Here is an 18,291-nt window from a genome sequence, read left to right as displayed (position 1 = left end):
AGAAGTTTTGTTGTGGCTTTTGTCTTGGGTCCTAGAATCTAAGTTTCTTCTCAGAGTTTAGCTACTCCAGATTTGATTTTTGTATGTAGGGAGCCAGAAACTCATCCTAATTCACTGTCTGTGGGACTAGAAGTCAGTATTTGAATTTATGTAAAATATGAATCCTGTGATAGAAAAAATCTCTCTTTAAAGGATTAACTTAAAGAAGAGTTTATTTTCATGGTCTCATCAACGAAAATTTCTAAAACAATATACATTTTATGTCATGTGGAAAATAAATAGAAATGTTCAATATTGACATTTAAAGAAATACTGTCATGGTCATAAGTTTTTTGACTCAGCAATCTCTTCACTCACAAATTCCACTTTATTTAATGTTATTCTAGGGAACACTAGTATGTATGAGATTAGGCAGAGGGGTAGAAGAGCAGAAAGCAGAATAAAATAGAGATGTGAGAAAAGTATGCTAAGTTACTACTGTTCATTGTTTTGATTGTTTTAAGACTTTTCTTCTATTGGTTTAACTCTTATTTTGCATATAAATAGAAACAACATTGAATAAAAATTCAAGAGTTATTCTTTCTGAAATGTGTGATTATTTCAGCAGGTCTCCTTATCAATCATTATACCCTGCCTTGTCTTACAGCTGCTGGAAGGTTGTATAAGCATAGATTGCTGGATGGCATAAGGTCTCTCAAAGGTAAGTGAGAAATCAGGTAAAAATAAGAGGACTTATGTTCTACATTTACTTTCTTAAAACTGCATGTATTTTGGGTGATGACAAATTTGTCAACCTATTTACTTATTGTTTGTATCTCATCATTTATGTCTTTGAACATTACTACATTTGAAGAAATGGTTTTTAACTATCCCTATATTTCAAGTCTATTTTCTGAATAGAATTATAAAGGTAGTTTCTTTCTGGAATGCACCAGACTTGCCTAACCCTAGTTTCTTCCTTGGAAGTGTCTCATGACAGCTGTAGTCAGATCCTCTGGGGAAAAAACTAGGAAGTGCGTCCTGTTTCTGAGTCACATAACAGTTCTTTTTATGTAAATGACTGTTGTTCACCCGCAGATTAACATATGGACATGCCTAGTATCTTTAATTTTATCATCTTTATTTGCTTCTCATTCCCATTCTCATTTTTCTAAGGAGTAAAAGTTGATTCTAAAGAGCTAGAACCCTTCATGAAAAAGATGGGCTTTGTGCTTGAGGAAGGAGAATACAAAGATCTGACAAAAAACCTGCCAATTGACGGTGAGTTGCTCCTTCAATGAAACTTTGGATTCATGTTTCAGAACTTCTGAAAGTATATTTAGACTTACAGAGACTTTTAAAAATTAAAAGATGGGGTCCAGGGGCTGGCACTGTGGCTAGTAGGTTAAGCTTCTGACTGCAGTGCTAGCATCCCATATGCGCTCTGGTTCCAGTCCAGCTGCTCTACTTCCAATCCAGTTCCCTGCTAATGGCCTGGGAAAGCAGTGTAAGATGGGACATGTGCTTGGGCCCTTACACCCTTGTGGGAGACCTGGAGGAAGCTCCTGGCTCCTGGCTTTGGATCAGCCCAGCTCTGGCCATTGTGGCCATTTGAGGAGTGAATCAGCAGATGGAAGACCTCTCTCTGTCTTTCCCTCCCTCTGTCTGTAGCTCTGTGAAGGAAGGAAGGAAGGAAGGAAGGAAGGAAGGAAGGAAGGAGAGGGGAGGGGAGGGGAGGGGAGGGAGAGGAGGGAGGGGAAGAAGGAAAGGGGGAAGGGGAAAAGGGAAGGGGAGAAGGAGGGGGAGAAAGAGGGGTCCAGTCCTCAAGAATTCATCAATTCATGCAGTAGACTTTACTGCATACCTAATAAGCTATTAAAACTATAAAAACAAAATAACAGATATTCTTAACTTTCAGAGTTCATAGAATAAGAAGGAATTTTACATGCCAACAGGCCTGATATCATAATGCATGTGGTTATGCTATAATACTGAAAACATTTTCGGTGGGATTCAAATTGGTAAAAACGTTAAGCTTGCCAGGGCAAAGATCACAGGAAAAGCTTTTCAGAAGAGGGGTAGAGATTCTCCAGTTTAAAAAAAATAGGCATTCCAGAGGAGAAGAACAATACACACAAAAACATAAATACATGGAAAGTGATGGGATGATAGGAGAAAGGCGAGTATTTCCTTACTACTACAAGATAGACTTCATGGCATACAATGATGGGACAAAGACTGGACAGGTAGGCTACCAAGGCTGAACACCTGAAAGGACCTTAACCTATGCTGTGGAGTTTAACCTCATCCTTTTGGGTCAGTTTCAATAATTTGTGCCTTTCTAGAAAAATGTCCACTTCATTTAAGTTGTCTAATTTGTTGCTGTGAAATTGTTCATTATATTCCTTTAAAATTATTTTAACTTCTTTACAGTCAGTGGTGATTCAACTTTTATTTAGTCTAAATAAAGGTTTGTAAATTTTGTTGACCTTTGCAAAAAAAAATCAATGTTTTCCACTAAGTTTCTTTTTCTGTTTTATTGATTTTAGCTCTTATCTTTCCTTCTTTCCACTTACTCTCCTTTTTCTTGATTCTTAGGATTAAAGTTTGGATTATTTAAGATCTTATTTTCTAATTTAGATGTTTACAACTACAGATTTTCCTCTAAGTACTGCTTTGGCTACATCCCAGATTTTTCATATATTTTGCTTTCATTTCATTCAATTCAAAATACTTTTTGTTTTCCCATATGATTTGTTGGCCCATGGATTACTTAGAGATGTGCTGCTTAATTTCTAAATTTACTAAATTTTCCTCTATGTTGATTTTCAATTATTCCTTTGTAGTCAAAAAACATACTTTCTATGATTTCAGTCCTTTCAAACTGCATGAGGCTTGTTCCATGGCAGATAATATTCTTCAATATTCTTTATCCTATTGATTTTATGTTTAGTAGCTCTATATATCATTGAGTGGAATATTGAAGTTTCCAACTATTTTGCTTGAATTGTCTATTCTTGTCTTCAATTTTAGCCTTCATACTGTAGGTATGGTAGGCAGTGGTATATCTAAAGTATTTATTGTTTGGAAACTCAGTGCTAATGGTAATTTAGAAGGCATTACTGGAAGCAAACACTCAAATTTAGAAGATATTTCCATGACTTAGTAAGAGATGGTGAGAGCTTGGGAAAGGAAATTGAACTTGATGGATAAGAAAATGATTAGGAAATATTTTAGAATTTAAATTTTTTAAATTAATTTTCAATTTAACTTTACAACAAATTAATAAGGCTTAGAACTGGTTATATATCAGTTTTTAAAAGAATGGAAAATTTTAGGAAGGGATGTCTTGATGTTAAGTCATCAATCACAGGTTATTTCAAGAATTTAAAAAGAGTTTCAGGTTATGATTTCTCTTTTATTGTTGGTTTTTTTTTTTTGGGGGGGGGGGGTGAAAGGCAAAGTTACAGAGAGGCAGAGGCAGAGAGAGAAAGAGAGTTTGTTTTTCCATCCACTGATTCACTCCCTAATGGCCGCAACGGCCAGAGCTGGGCCAATCTGAAGCCAGGAGCCAGGAGCTTCTTCTAGGTCTCCCATGCAGGTTCAGGGGCCCAAGGATCCAAGCCACCTTCTATAACTTTCCCAGGACATAGCAGAGAGCTGGATCAGAAGTAGAGCAGCCAGGACTTGAACGGCGCCCATATAGGATGCTGGCACTGCAGGCAGCAGCTTTACCCACTATGTCACATTGCCACCCCTCAGGTTACAATTTCAAGAGAATAGTTTCAGTTTTGCATTCAAGTTGCATTCAAGATATCTATAGAACATTGAGTTATAAATATACATAAAGATAGTTGGATATCTATCTTTAATAATTCACTTTAATAATTATTAAAACACTTTAATAATTCAAATTTAGGGGCCAGCGCTGTGACACAGCGGGTTAACGCCCTGGCCTGAAGCACCAGCATCCCATATGGGCACTGGTTAAAGACCTAGCTGCTCCTCTTCCGATCTGGCTCTCTGCTCTGGCCTGGGAAAGCAGTAGAAGATGGCCCAAGTCCTTGGGCCCCTGCACCCACGTGGGAGACCTGGAAGAAGCTCCTGGCTCCTGGCTTCGAATCAGTGCAGCTCCGGCTTTTGCAGCCATCTAGGGAGTGAACCATCAGATGGAAGACCTCTCTCTCTCTCTCTCTCTCTCTCTCTCTCTCTCTCCCCCTCCTCTCTCTGTGTAATTCTGACTTTCAAATAAATAAATAAATCTTTTAAAAAATAATTCAAATTTAGCTAAGCGTTAGCAATGTGTCAGAACACTGATGAAATTATTAGCAGGCTGAAAGGAAAGGCAAATAGATAAATAAATGGAGGGAACATATGATAAGGAAAGTTTGAATGTAATAAGCAGAATGAGAAGGAAAACCATATTAAGGTAAATATAAATCTTTAAAAACAAATGCTATGGCCAGTGCTATGGCACAGCAGGTTAAAGCCACCATCTGCATCGCCAGCATCCCATATGGGCACCAGTTCAAGTCTCAGCTGTAGCACTTCCAATCCAGCTCCCTGCAAATGTGCCTGGGAAAGCAGCGGAAGATGGCCTATGTATTTGGGCCCCTGCATCCATGTAGGAGACCAAGATAAACCTCCTGACCCCTAGCCCAGCCCCAGCCATTATGGCCATTTGGGTAGTGAACCTAGAAGATCTCAATCTCTCTCTCTGTCTCACCTTCTCTCTCTGAAACTCTGCCTTTCACATAAATAAATACATCTTTTTTTAAAATGCCAATGACATAATGAAATGTTTCCACTCAGTACAATTTTAATGTAAGAAGTTGGGATTGGGACCCAAACATTTAACATATGGGTCTCTGTGGGACATTCAGTATCCAAATGGATACACAAAACATAAATACATGAGAATGAATAAGACATCTTCCTCTGAGGCAGTGACCATCTGTCATGCTGTCTATTTTCAGTAGCCTGATTTAAAAGAAAAGTACAAAATAAATATTAAAAATATTTAAATATTGTTAAAGTTCCATAGGTTGATCAAAGCTCTTTTATATGTGAAAGAAAAACAGCCTAAGCTATCCTGTGGATTCAGGATAAAAATATGCATTGGCAGTGCTCTGTGTCAGATAATTCCTATTGGGAAATTTGTGGTCGAAGTTGCTTTCCGGTCTTAAAATCCTAAAATAGAGTTCTTCCAGACAATGCAGAGAGGGCTGCTCTTTGAGTGTTGGTCTAGAATTCTACTAGATGGAGTTCACTATCTGATTAGAATAAAAAGTAATATTAGAAATGGGAAGTAAGTATCCTTTTGAATAATCATACTTGTTTTTTCACATTTTCCATTTGGAATGTGTTACTCTCCCTCTTCGTGGAGGAACGACACTAGACCCTGCCTAGGCTTCCTATCCGAGTCACGGCACCATTATGTCGCTCCCCCTCTTCGTGGAGGAGCGACACTGGACCCTGCGCTGTTCTTTTGTCTGCTCGGCCCTCCCCGGGTTTGCTGCTGGTTCTTCCCGGGTTGGCTACCGTCCCTTCCACCTCCGTGGAAGGGCGGTTCCCCCTGCCATTTTCCCCACTTCCGCGGGGGAGCGGCACACCGCCGGCCGGCTCTCTCGGGGGCTGCTCAGATGTTCCTCAGGTGTTCCTGGTGCATGTTGTCTTTCTCCTCCTTTATAGTCCTCTTCCACCAATCCCAACTCTGCTACCCACACGCCGAGTACGCTGCTCTCCTCCAATCAGGAGCAGGTCCTACAGTTTATTGGTTGAACTGGAGGCAGCTGTGTAGAAGCTGTTTACTCCTCTCCCAGCACCATATTGTGGGAGAGCAGATGCATAGAATAAGTCTTAATTTCAGTAACTTAGTCTAGTCCGAGTTGCTCCCCACAGGAATGAAAACAGGATAAATCTAGAGAAAAATCATAAAAATGTGTATATTTATTTTATACCTATATTTCTTTCTATTATCATCTTCATGCAAACAATTCTGTCTTGTCTTTCAGATTCAGGAGAGGTTAACATGGATGCAGTAATGGATGAAGGCAGTCTTTTTACAGGTTGGTTAGATTTTTGATGAACTGATTATTAAATGTCTATTATATTCCACAAAAAAACAACTTTATAGTAGTTTATATCATTGACACAGGAGAAAACATATATATGTAAACAGAAATGCAATAAAATATTGTAGGTACAATGTTGAAAGTCTGTGCAAGTAAAAAAGGGGGCAAAACGGTCACTTGCACCTGAGAAATAAAGGTTGAGAAATGATTTGATAGAGTGGGCACCAACACATGAGCTGATTCTTAAAAGAAGTGTCAATGTTCTCTGAACAGCAGGAAGCAGAAACATCTACCAAAAGGAAAGGAACACTGGTATGATGAGGGACTCAAGGAGAACATTGATGATTTGGTATAACTTTGCTAAAGAACATGAACTAGAGTTTATCAGGAGTACATGAAGATATTTCTGAGAAGCACCAAGAGACTAATCACAATTGGATATCAGAATAACAGCAATTTTTCACAGGATTATATAATACTCATTAGTTGGACCAGTTTAGAACTTAGGCTGATGTACCAAAGAATGAAAGTGTAGTGAGTTTAAAATGTGTAGTCAAGAGAGTTGTTAAGTGGCTTAGTGTGTATAGGGGAGGAAATGAAGTTTTGGTGGAAATTATGGACTTGAAGAAAAGTGAATTAAAGTTTCTATGAGATTATAATAGGTGTGGTATGAGTAAGGACGTAAAAGAAGTACTATAGAAGAATGTGAGATTATGGCCAGAAGTTAATATGTTAGAATTTAAGATTTTAGAAGTGCAGTTCTGGGGCTGGTGTCATGGTATAGCAGGTAAAGCCACCACCTACACTGCCAGCATCCCATGTGGGCACCGTTTCGAGTCCCAGCTATTCCACTTCCAATCCACTTCCCTGATAATGGCCTGGGAAAGTAATGGAAGAATTCTCAAGTGCTTGGGCCCCTGCACCCATGTGGGAGACCCAGAAGAAGCTCCTGGCTCCTGGACCCTGGCTTCAGATCAGCCCAGCCCTAGCAGGTGCAGCCGTTTGGGTTATAAAACAGTGAAAGATCTTTCTCCCTCTCTCTCTCTCTCTCTCTCTCTCTCTCTCTCTCTTTCTGACTTTCAAATAAGTAAATAAATCTCTTTTTTAAAAAAGTGGAGCACTTCTAGGAGATGACAAAATTCAGGATGAGTTCATGATAGTTAACTCATATAGAATTTAAGAGATAGTCAGTAAGGACAAGAAGGTCAGGAAGTTTGGGTCCTTAACTGTTGGATGAGATGTCCATATAAAGGCTGGAATTCTTTAATGATGGCATGAGTTTGGGTGGAGAACGACTATGGGTCACAGAAAAAGTTTCTGAATTGACTGTGAAATCAATAGGTGACCAAAAAAAGGAGACCAAATTTTCTAAGCTTCAAAAGAATTGTTTGGTGTGGGTACAAAGCAGCAATGGCAGCCTAGGAGAATGTCAAGCCTTGAGACCAATGAGGTATATAAAAATGAGCAACTTGCACTAACAGGCACTAGGACAGTCTGTTATGAAGAGGCGAAGTGTAGCTTGTAAGAAAGGAAAGGAAAAGCCTGTAAAGAAATGAGGTGTAAAGAAATCCGTATCTGAGGAAGGCACTGTGTGGGAAGGGTCAAAACGAAGCCTAGCAATGGAAAAGAAAGTTCAGGTGGTAAAGCAAATAGACTGCAGAGGAAAAAACATTTTAAAGGGCTTTTAGGAAACAGGAGTTGTGTGGGTAAAGCATACTGTTGACCAACGCCCTTGAGGCAGAAGGTCAATGTCTTATCAAATGTTTGCAGTTACTCTGCTGTGTCTGGAGAGTCCTTCTCTTCAGCTGGTTACAGGAAAATATTAGAAACCTACGGTCCAAGGCTTCACAGGAGAATCTGAAGCATTTTGAGAGAAACCACCCTGGCACACACTTTCTCCTGGGTACTCCACAGATGATAGGCTCACTCCTCAGGTGTTTCCCTCACCGTGGTTCTAGAGGATGGGAAGCAAGAGTTTTCTATGCTGGAACTGAAAGTGAGTGAGACATCCAAATTGTCTGCCTAAGCTGCATCTATGAGCTGCAGAAAAGAGCCACCGTGAGGGAAAACCGCAAGCCATCCTGCAAGCAGATGGGAAGAGTTGCAAGGGGCAAGGATAAATGGTGATTTCCATCCTCATAACTAGGAACTAAAACCAGATTAATTACTAAACACACCTGTCAGCTTTGTGTCTTACCCTTACTTTTGAGAGCTGAGTGATCGTTGATCCTCTAGAATACTTTATATTAAAGTCCTTAGAATAAAAAATCTGTACATGTTAGTTTTTCTGTGACAGAAAAATAGACAAGAGCTTGGGAGATTTCACCTAACTTCCTGGACACCTTTATGGAAAGAACTTCAGAGAAAGTAGACTGCATGCTAGTTGCCACGAAGAAGAGAGAAAAGCAGTCTCATTGAATCCTGAGACACAACAGAAAGCTCAGCTGGCTTAAGAAGCCTCTGTCTACAGACAAAGGAAATAGAACACTGTCAAACCAATGGTTAAGAATGTTATACTATTGGCCAGCGCCACGGCTCACTAGGCTAATCCTCCGCCTTGCGGCGCCGGCACACTGGGTTCTAGTCCCGGTCGGGGCGCCGGAGTCTGTCCCGGTTGCCCCTCTTCCAGGCCAGCTCTCTGCTGTGGCCAAGGAGTGCAGTGGAAAAATGGCCCGAGTGCTTGGGCCCTGCACCCCATGGGAGACCAGGAGAAGGCACCTGGCTCCTGGCTTCGGATCAGCGCGATGCGCTGGCCGCAGCAGCCACTGGAGGGTGAACCAACAGCAAAGGAAAACCTTTCTCTCTGTATCTCTCTCTCTCACTGTCCACTCTGCCTGTCAAAAAAAAAGAAAAAAGAAAAAAGAAAGAAAGAAAGTAAAGCAGCCAGGACTCAAGCTGGTGCCCATATGGGATACCAGAGTCATAGGCAGGTGACTTTACCCACTACACCATAGCACTGGCCCCATCATTGTGTTCTTAGAATTGTATCTGCAAATCACATTGAATCTGTTCTAAATGGCTAATTTAAAAAATTTATAAAATTTTTTTATTTTAATTTTAATCAGTTTTAACAGATTCAATATGATTTGTAGATACAAGTCTAAGAACATAATGAAATTGCCCTCCTCCCTCCTTCCCTATCTCCTTTCCACTTCCTTCCTTCTACTCTTTTTTCTTTTTTTAGTTTTTGAGTAAACCTATTTTAAATTTACATTACAGTAAAAAGGCTTAATACTTCACTGAATAAGAGGTTTAAAAAATAAAAAGTTAAAAGACGTTAGTTTAGTGGAAATATAGACAATGACTATATATAATAATTGAATGTATAAATAATTGAACATAAATAAATTTTAATTTTTTTTTACTTTTTGAAAGGCAGAGAATTACAAATTCCAGTGAAGATGTGAAGAAAGGGACACTGTTATACACTGTTGGTGGGATTGTAAATTAGTACAGGCACTGTGGCAAACAGCATGGAGGTTTCTTTAAAAACTCGAAATAGACCTGTCATATGATATAACATTCCCACTACTGGATACATATCACAAAGATATGAACTCACTGAGTCAAGAGATACCTGCTCCACCATGTTTATAGCAGCACTGTTCACCAAAGTCAAAATACGTAATCAGTCAAGGTGTCCATCATCAGATTAATAAATAAAGAAAATTTTATTTCCACACAATGGAATACTATTCAGCTATAAAAAAAGAATAAAATCCTATCATTTGTAGCAAAATGGATGGAATCAGAGGATATCATGTTGAATGAAATAAGCTAGACATAGACAAATACTGTATGTTCTCCCTTAAATGTGAAAATTCTCTTCCTTAAATACAAAAATTTAAAAAAACTCAATCTGGACAAAGAATATTGATTACTAGAAGCTAGAAGTGGAGAATAAAAGGAGTTTGGATAAAACAAAATAGGGGAAGCTGGGTGTGGTTCATTAATTGTGACAGAGAGGCTAGTATGAGATGCTGATGACAGGGAAAGTGGAGTGAGCATTAATAGAAACTCCTTATAATATTACCTTACACTTGTTGTTTTGTAAGGGTAAAACTATTCTGAAATAAAATGTTAAGACAGGAGAGCCAACAAACAGCAACTTGAGATCAAATAATTTTGACTTATCTTGCTTTATTTGGGGGCTTTAAATTAAATAATTGCTCGTCAAAAAAAAAAAAAGGAAAGAATTGAGTGGTCTTGAGGCATATAGTGCAATAACATGGGATTAAGAAGACTATAAAACCTTCACCTTTCATAGTGATGACCATGTTTCTGTGTGCAGCACATCCTTAAGCATCTTCTGCAGGGCTACATAGGTGGTGACAAATTCTATCAATTTTTGTTTGTCATGAAAGGTCTTTATTTCACCTTCACTCATTAATGAGAGTTTTGGATGGTATAGTGATTCTGGGTTAACAGTTTTCTTTTTTCTCTTAAGACTTGGAATGTATCTTGCTGTTCTCTCCTAGCCTGTAGGGTTTCTGATGAGAAGTCCACTGTGAGTCTAATTGGAGATCCTCTGAAAGTAATTGGTATTTCTCTCATTCACAATTTAGAATCTTTTCCTTATGTTTTACTATGGAGAGTTGGATTACAGTGTGTCATGGCAAAGATCTTTCTGGTCATGTCTATTAGGAGTTCTGTGTGCTTTCTATACTTGGATGTTTCTTTCTTTCTCCAAATTGGGGAATTTTTCTGTTATTACTTCACTAAAAAGGTTTTCTAATACTTTCTGTCTTTCCATGCCTTCAGGAACTCCTAGAACCCATATGTTGGATCATTTGATAGCATCCCATAGATTCCCAACAGTGTTTTTTAGTTTTCTAATTTCTTCCTGTGTGTGGCCTGACTGTATAATTTTCTGTGCTTTGTCTTTTAAGTCGGATATTCTCTCTTCTGCTTCACAGATCCTGTTGTAAGGCTTTCCATTGATTTTTCTTGTTCTATTGAATTCTTCATTTCCAAGATATCATTTTGCTTTCTCTTTAAGATTCACTTTTGGCCGGTGCCACGGCTCAACAGGCTAATCCTCCGCCTAGCAGCGCCGGCACACCAGGTTCTAGTCCCGGTCGGGGCGCCAGATTCTGTCCCGGTTGCCCCTCTTCCAGGCCAGCTCTCTGCTGTGGCCTGGGAGTGAGGTGGAGGATGGCCCAGGTGCTTGGGCCCTGCACCCCATGGGAGACCAGGATAGCACCTGGCTCCTGCCTTCGGATTGGCACGGTGCGCCGGCCGCAGCACGCTGGCCGCGCCAGCCATTGGAGGGTGAACCAACGGCAAAAGGAAGACCTTTCTCTCTGTCTCTCTCTCTCACTGTCCACTCTGCCTGGTTAAAAAAAAAATTCAATTTTGTGGGAGAAATTTTCTTTCTTGTCATGTATGGATTTCATTAGTTCATGCATTTTCTTCTGATTACTTCTAAGTAATCCTATGATCAATTTTTTGAATTCCATTTCTGGCATTTCTTCATTCTCATCATTTTCACAATCTAGTATTATAGTGTTGTGTTCTTTTTAGGGCATCATGTTGTCTTCCTTATTCTTGTTTCTTGAATTGATGCATTTTTTTTCAGCACCTGTGGAAATACTCATTGGTTTCTTCTTTGTTTTTTCACTGTGGCAGTTTTTATCTTTGGACTGTGTCTGAGTGGATTAGTGGAGTGTCTGCTTTCAGGGAATACCTACTGGCATGTGGTAGGTGTGGCCAAGGAGCTCTGTTCAGTAAAGGGCATGTCTGAGGTGACACATCAGGTTTGGCGAGGTAAATCTCTTTTTTTTTTTTTTAATAGAAGGGAGGTTTGTTCTTGTCTGTTGACGTAGACTCAGCTGAGCTCCTCTCCTCAAAGGAGATCATTGCCTGGGCACTAGCCACAGTGGGTGTTTTATTTGTCCACTCTGCCACAAGGACCACACAAAGGATCTGTTCAGTCCTCAGTGTAAGCTCAGATTCCCCAGCAATGTCCTTCACCAGTTCACCAGGGAGCCCTGATCACGTGGAGCCTCCCCCAGTGACTGCCCAAAGTCCCAGCCACATCCCGAGTCCTCTCACACAACCTCAGTGTTTTCACAGTCCTGGCACATAAGCCTCTCAGTAACGAGCACCCAGCCTCCTGTCTGTTCTCCCCACTAGACTCAGGAGTCTCAGCTTGGCTGGTTGCTGGGTGCAGCTGTTATGTATGTCCAAAATGGTGCCTGCTGCCTGTCAGCTTGTTACTGGATGCCATTGCAGGGTGACTGGGGAGAGAGAAAACGTGCCTCCTCTTTATTTTTCCTCTTCTAGTTAGGCAGGTACACTATCCCCCACAGGGATCCAAGCTGGATTCCCTCTAGGCTTTTCCTGCACCTTTTTTGCCAGTAACTTGGGCTGCTGCAGTCTAGTCTCACCTCACTCTCCAATGCTAGTACAAGGCTCTCAGCTGATGGAGTCCTGAGTTGTATGTGTCCTTGCCTTCCAAGTAGGTCCACTGTGTCCCTCCAATTTGCATAGAGTTTCCTCTGCTGTTTTCTCCCAAACTCTTCCCTGCGACTTGCACTCTCCACTTTTTTTAAACTATCTTCTCATAGATTAGAGCAGCAAGCTCCCTCCCTACTCTGCCATCTTAATCACAGCCTAACTTTAATCATTACTCTTTTAGCCAAAAAGCTCTAGGATTGTGTTTTAATAGCCAGAATTCTTTTCATGTTTAATTAATGTTTAATCAATAAATAATGCTGTACAGGTATATTTCATAATGTAGAATCATTATTTTTCCAATTTTAAAACTTAATAACTTTTTACTTTTTAAAGGTGAAAAGATTAATGTTAGTAACCTGAAAAACTTTCTGGAAAATATGGGGATAAAACTCAAAGAAGATAAAGAGATGCACCTGCTGAATAATCTGCCAACTGATAGTGAGTATTAAAAAAATCGTAGGGGTGGCCAGCGCCGTGGCTTACTAGGCTAATCCTCTGCCTGTGGCACCTGCACCCCGGGTTCTAGTCCTAGTCGGGGCACCGGAATCTGTCCCGGTTGCTCCTCTTCCTGTCCAGCTCTCTGCTGTGGCCCAGGAGTGCAGTGGAGGATGGCCCAAGTGCTTGGGTCCTGCACCCCATGGGAGAACAGGAGAAACGCCTGGCTCCTGCCTTCGGATCAGTATGGTGCGCCGGTCACAGCGTGCTGGCTGCAGCGGCCTTTGGGGGGTGAACCAACGGAAGGAAGACCTTTCTCTCTGTCTCTCTCTCTCACTGTCCACTCTGCCTATCAAAAAAAAAAGAAAAAGAAAAAGAAAAAGAAAAGAAAAGAGCTCACATCCTACACCAGAGTACCTTGGTTCAATTCCTAGCTTCAGCTTCTGATTCCTGATAATGAGAACCTTGAGGAGCCCTGGTTATGGCTCAAATAGTTGGTTTCCTGTAACCCACACAAGAAACCTGGATTGAGTTCCTGACTCTTAGCTTAGGTCTCAGCTATGTCAGCATTTAGGGAGTGGGCTAGCAGATAGGACTTTGTGTGTGTGTGTGGGTGTGTAACACTCAAATAAAGGAATGCACTTGGTGTAGAAGTTAAGATGCTTCCTGAGACACCCATACCTCAGATTGCCTAGGCTGCAATCCGAGTTCCACTTCTGATTCCAGCTTCCTGCCGATGTGCACCATGGGAGGCAGCAAGTGATGGCTCAAGTATTTGGGTCCCTGCCACCCATGTAAAAGATGCAAATTAAACTCTCTCTTGGATTCACCTGGCCCAGCCCTAGCTGTTGCAAGCATTTTGGGAGCAAATAAGTAGATGAGATCTCTCTCTTTCTCTCTTTCACATAATAAAATAATTACTTTAATATACCATAATAGCCTTTGAAGAAGGTTGAGCATATGAACTTTTGTAACTCTGTGTGTAAGAAATGTTCCATCCCTCCCACTACCAAAAGGATTTCATCAAGTTGAGGGCTGTTTTAATTCCTGAGTTTTATTCTTGAAAGTGAAAGTATATAAATTTTTAGAATAAGACATTTGAAAGTCTGTTTTATAAATTATGCAAGTTTATGCTATTTTTGTTTATTTTTATTTATTTATTTATTTTTATTTTTTGACAGGCAGAGTGGACAGTGAGAGAGAGAGAGAGAGAGAAAGGTCTTCCTTTGCCGTTGATTCACCCTCCAATGGCTGCCGCGGCCGGCGCACCGCACTGATCCAATGGTAGGAGCCAGGTACTTATCCTGGTCTCCCTTGGGGTGCAGGGCCCAAGCACTTGGGCCATCCTCCACTGCACTCCCTGGCCACAGCAGAGAGCTGGCCTGGAAGAGGGGCAACCGGGACAGAATCCGGCGCCCCAACCAGGACTAGAACCCGGTGTGCCGGCGCCGCAAGGCGGAGGATTAGCCTAGTGAGCCGCGACGCCGGCCTGTTTATGCTATTTTTGAATACCTTTATTGTTGCCTGAGACTTGAATTTTTCCCTGTCTTACAGACAAAAAAAGGGTATATAAGAACCGATTGATGAAAGAATTGAATAATCTTCAAGGTAAGTGAGATGCATGGTGAAAAGGCAGGTAAAACTGAGCTTTTCTACTGTCTTTAAAAACTTTCTAATTTTGTAATTATCAAATTATTGATCCTGCTGTCCCAACTATTTATTAATTCAGTGTTTATTTTTAAATGCTTTATGTACACTATAGTCATCAAAATGGTTTAAGTACAGTAGACCCAAAAAATGGTTCCAAAATAAAGTCATATAAGAGAATCAGTAGGAAAAGCAATTTTTCAACATTCAGATCATTAGGACCTTTTCTAGTCATATTGATCTTGAATTTCCAAAAATAGGACCTGGAATATCATCTGACATTAAAAATTTGGGATGTAGAGGATAGTGTTTGACTCAGTGGTTTAGATGCCACTTGAGACACCCAGCATCCATATCTCACAGAGTGCCTGGGTCTAGTTCTGGCTCCACTTCTAAACCAGCTTACCACCTAATGCACATCCTGGGAGGCTTGAGTACTAGGGTCTCTATGATCCATGAGGAAGATTGGATTGGATTCTGGGCTTCTGACAGACCTGGTCCAGCCCCAGTTGTTACGGGCAGCTGGGGTATGAACAAGAAGATGGAAGATCTCTCTAACATCTCCCCTATATTTTTCTTTGTCTCTATGCCTTTCAAATAAAGTAAAAATAATCTTAAAAAAAAATTCCAGGGGCGGCGTTGCAGCATAGCAGGTAAAGCCACCACCTGCTGCAACACCAGCATCCCATATGAGCACCAGTTCGAGCCCTAGTTGCTCCACTCCTGATTCAGCTCCCTGCTAATGCTCTTGGAAAAGCAACAGAGGATGGCCCCTGCACTCAAATGGAGACTTGGAGGAATCTCCTGGTTCCTGTCTTCAGTCTGAGCCAGCCCTGGCCATTATAGCCATTTGAGGAGTGAGCCAGGGGATGGAAGAGCTAGCGTTTTCTCTCTCTTTCTCTCTCTCTCCCCTCATGGTGAGACCCATGCACTTTATTTATTAATTCATTTATTTATTTTTCTCCATTAATTTAGCAAGGTTCAAATCATGTTGTGCAGACATATTTACAGACATTAATTTGGTCTTTGTCATGGCTTACCAGAAACCGCTAACTCTTCACTTTGTTCTCTTAAAAGTTCCCTTAAAAGCCATAACAGAATCCCACAGATCAGTTTAAGAATTCCTGACTTAGACACCAAAATCAGATTCACTGGAATATTTTAAGTATTTTTTTCTCTTCAATCTCTATATATGGTATTGATGCTTAGACATGCACTAGAATTATCCATTCTTTACATCACACAAATATTTCTCCTATCCATCTCCTTCTTTCCTAAGGGACAAAGGTGTCTTCTGATAAAGTGAAAACTTTCCTGAAAAATGCAAGAATTGACCTCAAGGAGAAAGACACCCAAATACTTATGGACCACCTACCAGTTGATGGTGAGAGTTTTTAATATCAATATGCTCCTTAGTAAAACTTTGAATATGAGCTTTATATCAAGGTTGGAATAATTGAAGATAGTTTGTATGTGTAAAAAAGAAAGTGAGGCCTTGACCACAGCAAGCAAACATTGCTTAGAACATTTAGAACAATCACCAAGAATCAGCTAACAAAAATGGCAACTGTCAACTCTTCTTGTAACACCACAGGAAATGCCAAGGTCTAAGGAGGATATTTAGGATATTAACTTTTCAGTCCTTGTTGCTAATCAGCATTAGATAACAATGACTTATGAAATTTAGTTATGATGTGTGCAAGGCACTATTCTAAGCACTTTATATATTTAACTTATTTAATTTTTCAAACAATTCTATATTCTATATTTACCATTTATCCCATTTTGCCTGTAAGGAAACCACAGCACAGAGAAGTCATTAACTTGTGAAAGTCAGAGAGCTAGTAAGTGGTGGGGTCAGAGGTGGTGGGAGGACAGAAAATCTGTCTCCAAAAGTTTTATCTTAACCATAGTGCTATACTGCCATGAACTACTAGAATTTACAAAAATTAAGAGGATATATATATATATATATAGTAATGTTATGAATAGAATTAGCTAAAGTTGGCACATACAAGAGGACTTCAAAAAGTTCCTGGAAAATAAATATCATGAAAAACTATGAATGAATTTCAAATATTTACACCTAAATAAACATATAATTCCATTTTCCATGAATTTTTTAAGTACTCTCATATTAGATAGAAATTTTATGTTACTGGAACTCAGAAAAAGTCAACAAAAATGAATATGGCAAAATGCTATAAATTGTTTTAAAATGAATAAATTATAAAGCATTTTTAAAAGAGAAAATATCACCAGAAAATGGTCAGGAATACCTGTCCCAAGAAGAAATAGCAAAAGTATAAAATTAAAGCCGGGGCTGGCGCCGTGATTCACTAGGCTAATCCTCCGCCTTGCAGCGCTGGCACACCGGGTTCTAGTCCCGGTCGGGGCGCCTGATTCTGTCCCGGTTGCCCCTCTTCCAGGCCAGCTCTCTGCTGTGGCCAGGGAGTGCAGTGGAGGATGGCCCAGGTGCTTGGGCCCTGCACCTCAAGGGAGACCAGGATAAGTACCTGGCTCCTGCCATCAGATCAGCGTGGTGCGCCGGCCGCAGAGCACCAGCCGCGGCGGTCATTGGAGGGTGAACCAACAGTAAAGGAAGACTTTTCTCCCTGTCTCTCTCTCTCACTGTCCACTCTGCCTGTCAAAAAAAAAAAAAAAAATTAAAGCTGGTGCCGCGGCTCACTTGGCTAATCCTCCGCCTGTGGTGCCGACACCCAGGGTTTAGTCCCGGTTCCTCCTCTTCCAGTCCAGCTCTTTGCTGTGGCCCGGGAAGGCAGTGGAGGATGGCCCAAGTGCTTGGGCCCTGCACCCGCATGGGAGACCAGGAGGAAGCACCTGGCTCCTGGCTTTGGATAGGCACAGCGCGTCAGCTGTAGCAGCCATTTGGGGGGTGAACCAACGGAAGGAAGACCTTTCTCTCTGTCTCTCTCTCTCACTAACTCTGTCTGTCAAAAATAAATAAATAAATAAATAAATAAAGTATAAAATTAATGCAACTCAGTGTATAGTACTTTTATTTTTTTAAATTTTTAACTAATACAAACAAAACATATTTCATGCATTCCATAGGTACAGCTCCAGGTAGACCACCACAATTCCCTTACTTGCACCATCACCCAAATCTCCTTCCCTCCAACTACTCATCAGTTTTTGCAAAAACATAATTTTAATCCACTCTATATTAAGGCTTAATTTGCCTCCAACCATAATATTCAACAAGCAAAAAGTAGGAAGACAAGAGTGTCACAGGAGTATAAACAAGGGTCATGTCGCTCCCCCTCTTCATGGAGGAACGACACAGGACCCTGCGCTGTTCTTTCGTCTGCTCGGCCCTCCCCGGGTTTGCTGCTGGTTCTTCCCGGGTTGGCTACCATCCCTCCACCTCCGTGGAAGGGCGGTTCCCCCTAGCCACTTTCCCCACTTCCGCGGGGGAGCGGCACACCGCCGGCCGGCTCTCTCAGGGGCTGCACAGGTGTTCCTTCAGATAGATGTTCCCCTTAGATGTTCCTGGTGCATGTTGTCTCTCTCCTCCTTTATAGTCCTCTTCCACCAATCCCAACTCTGCTACCCACACGCCGAGTACGCTGCTCTCCTCCAATCAGGAGCAGGTCCTAGAGTTTATTGGTTGAACTGGAGGCAGCTGTGTAGAAGCTGGTTCTCCCTTCTCAGCACCATATTGTGGGAGAGCAGA

At 41.0% G+C, this 18,291-nt stretch overlaps 1 protein-coding gene across 31 annotated transcripts in view; it reads left to right on the top strand.

Annotated features, from left to right (window-relative positions):
• EFCAB3 (EF-hand calcium binding domain 3) overlaps positions 1-18,291 on the top strand; it is a 649,184-nt gene that overhangs the window by 553,581 nt on the left and 77,312 nt on the right. For 30 of the 31 annotated variants that reach the window (XM_070060541.1, XM_070060535.1, XM_070060528.1 and 27 more), the window contains 6 exons: positions 647-700; positions 1,156-1,260; positions 5,994-6,047; positions 12,846-12,950; positions 14,502-14,555; positions 15,874-15,978. In XM_070060541.1, the coding sequence (XP_069916642.1) occupies positions 647-700; positions 1,156-1,260; positions 5,994-6,047; positions 12,846-12,950; positions 14,502-14,555; positions 15,874-15,978 (477 nt within the window). Of the gene's footprint in view, positions 1-646; positions 701-1,155; positions 1,261-5,993; positions 6,048-11,681; positions 12,315-12,845; positions 12,951-14,501; positions 14,556-15,873; positions 15,979-18,291 lie in introns of those variants that run through there. The other variant, XM_070060545.1, reaches the window with a different exon arrangement.

The sequence above is a fragment of the Oryctolagus cuniculus genome, chromosome 17 (assembly GCF_964237555.1).
Source record: "Oryctolagus cuniculus chromosome 17, mOryCun1.1, whole genome shotgun sequence".
NCBI lineage: Eukaryota > Metazoa > Chordata > Mammalia > Lagomorpha > Leporidae > Oryctolagus > Oryctolagus cuniculus.
This window is presented reverse-complemented; position numbering and strand designations above follow the sequence as displayed.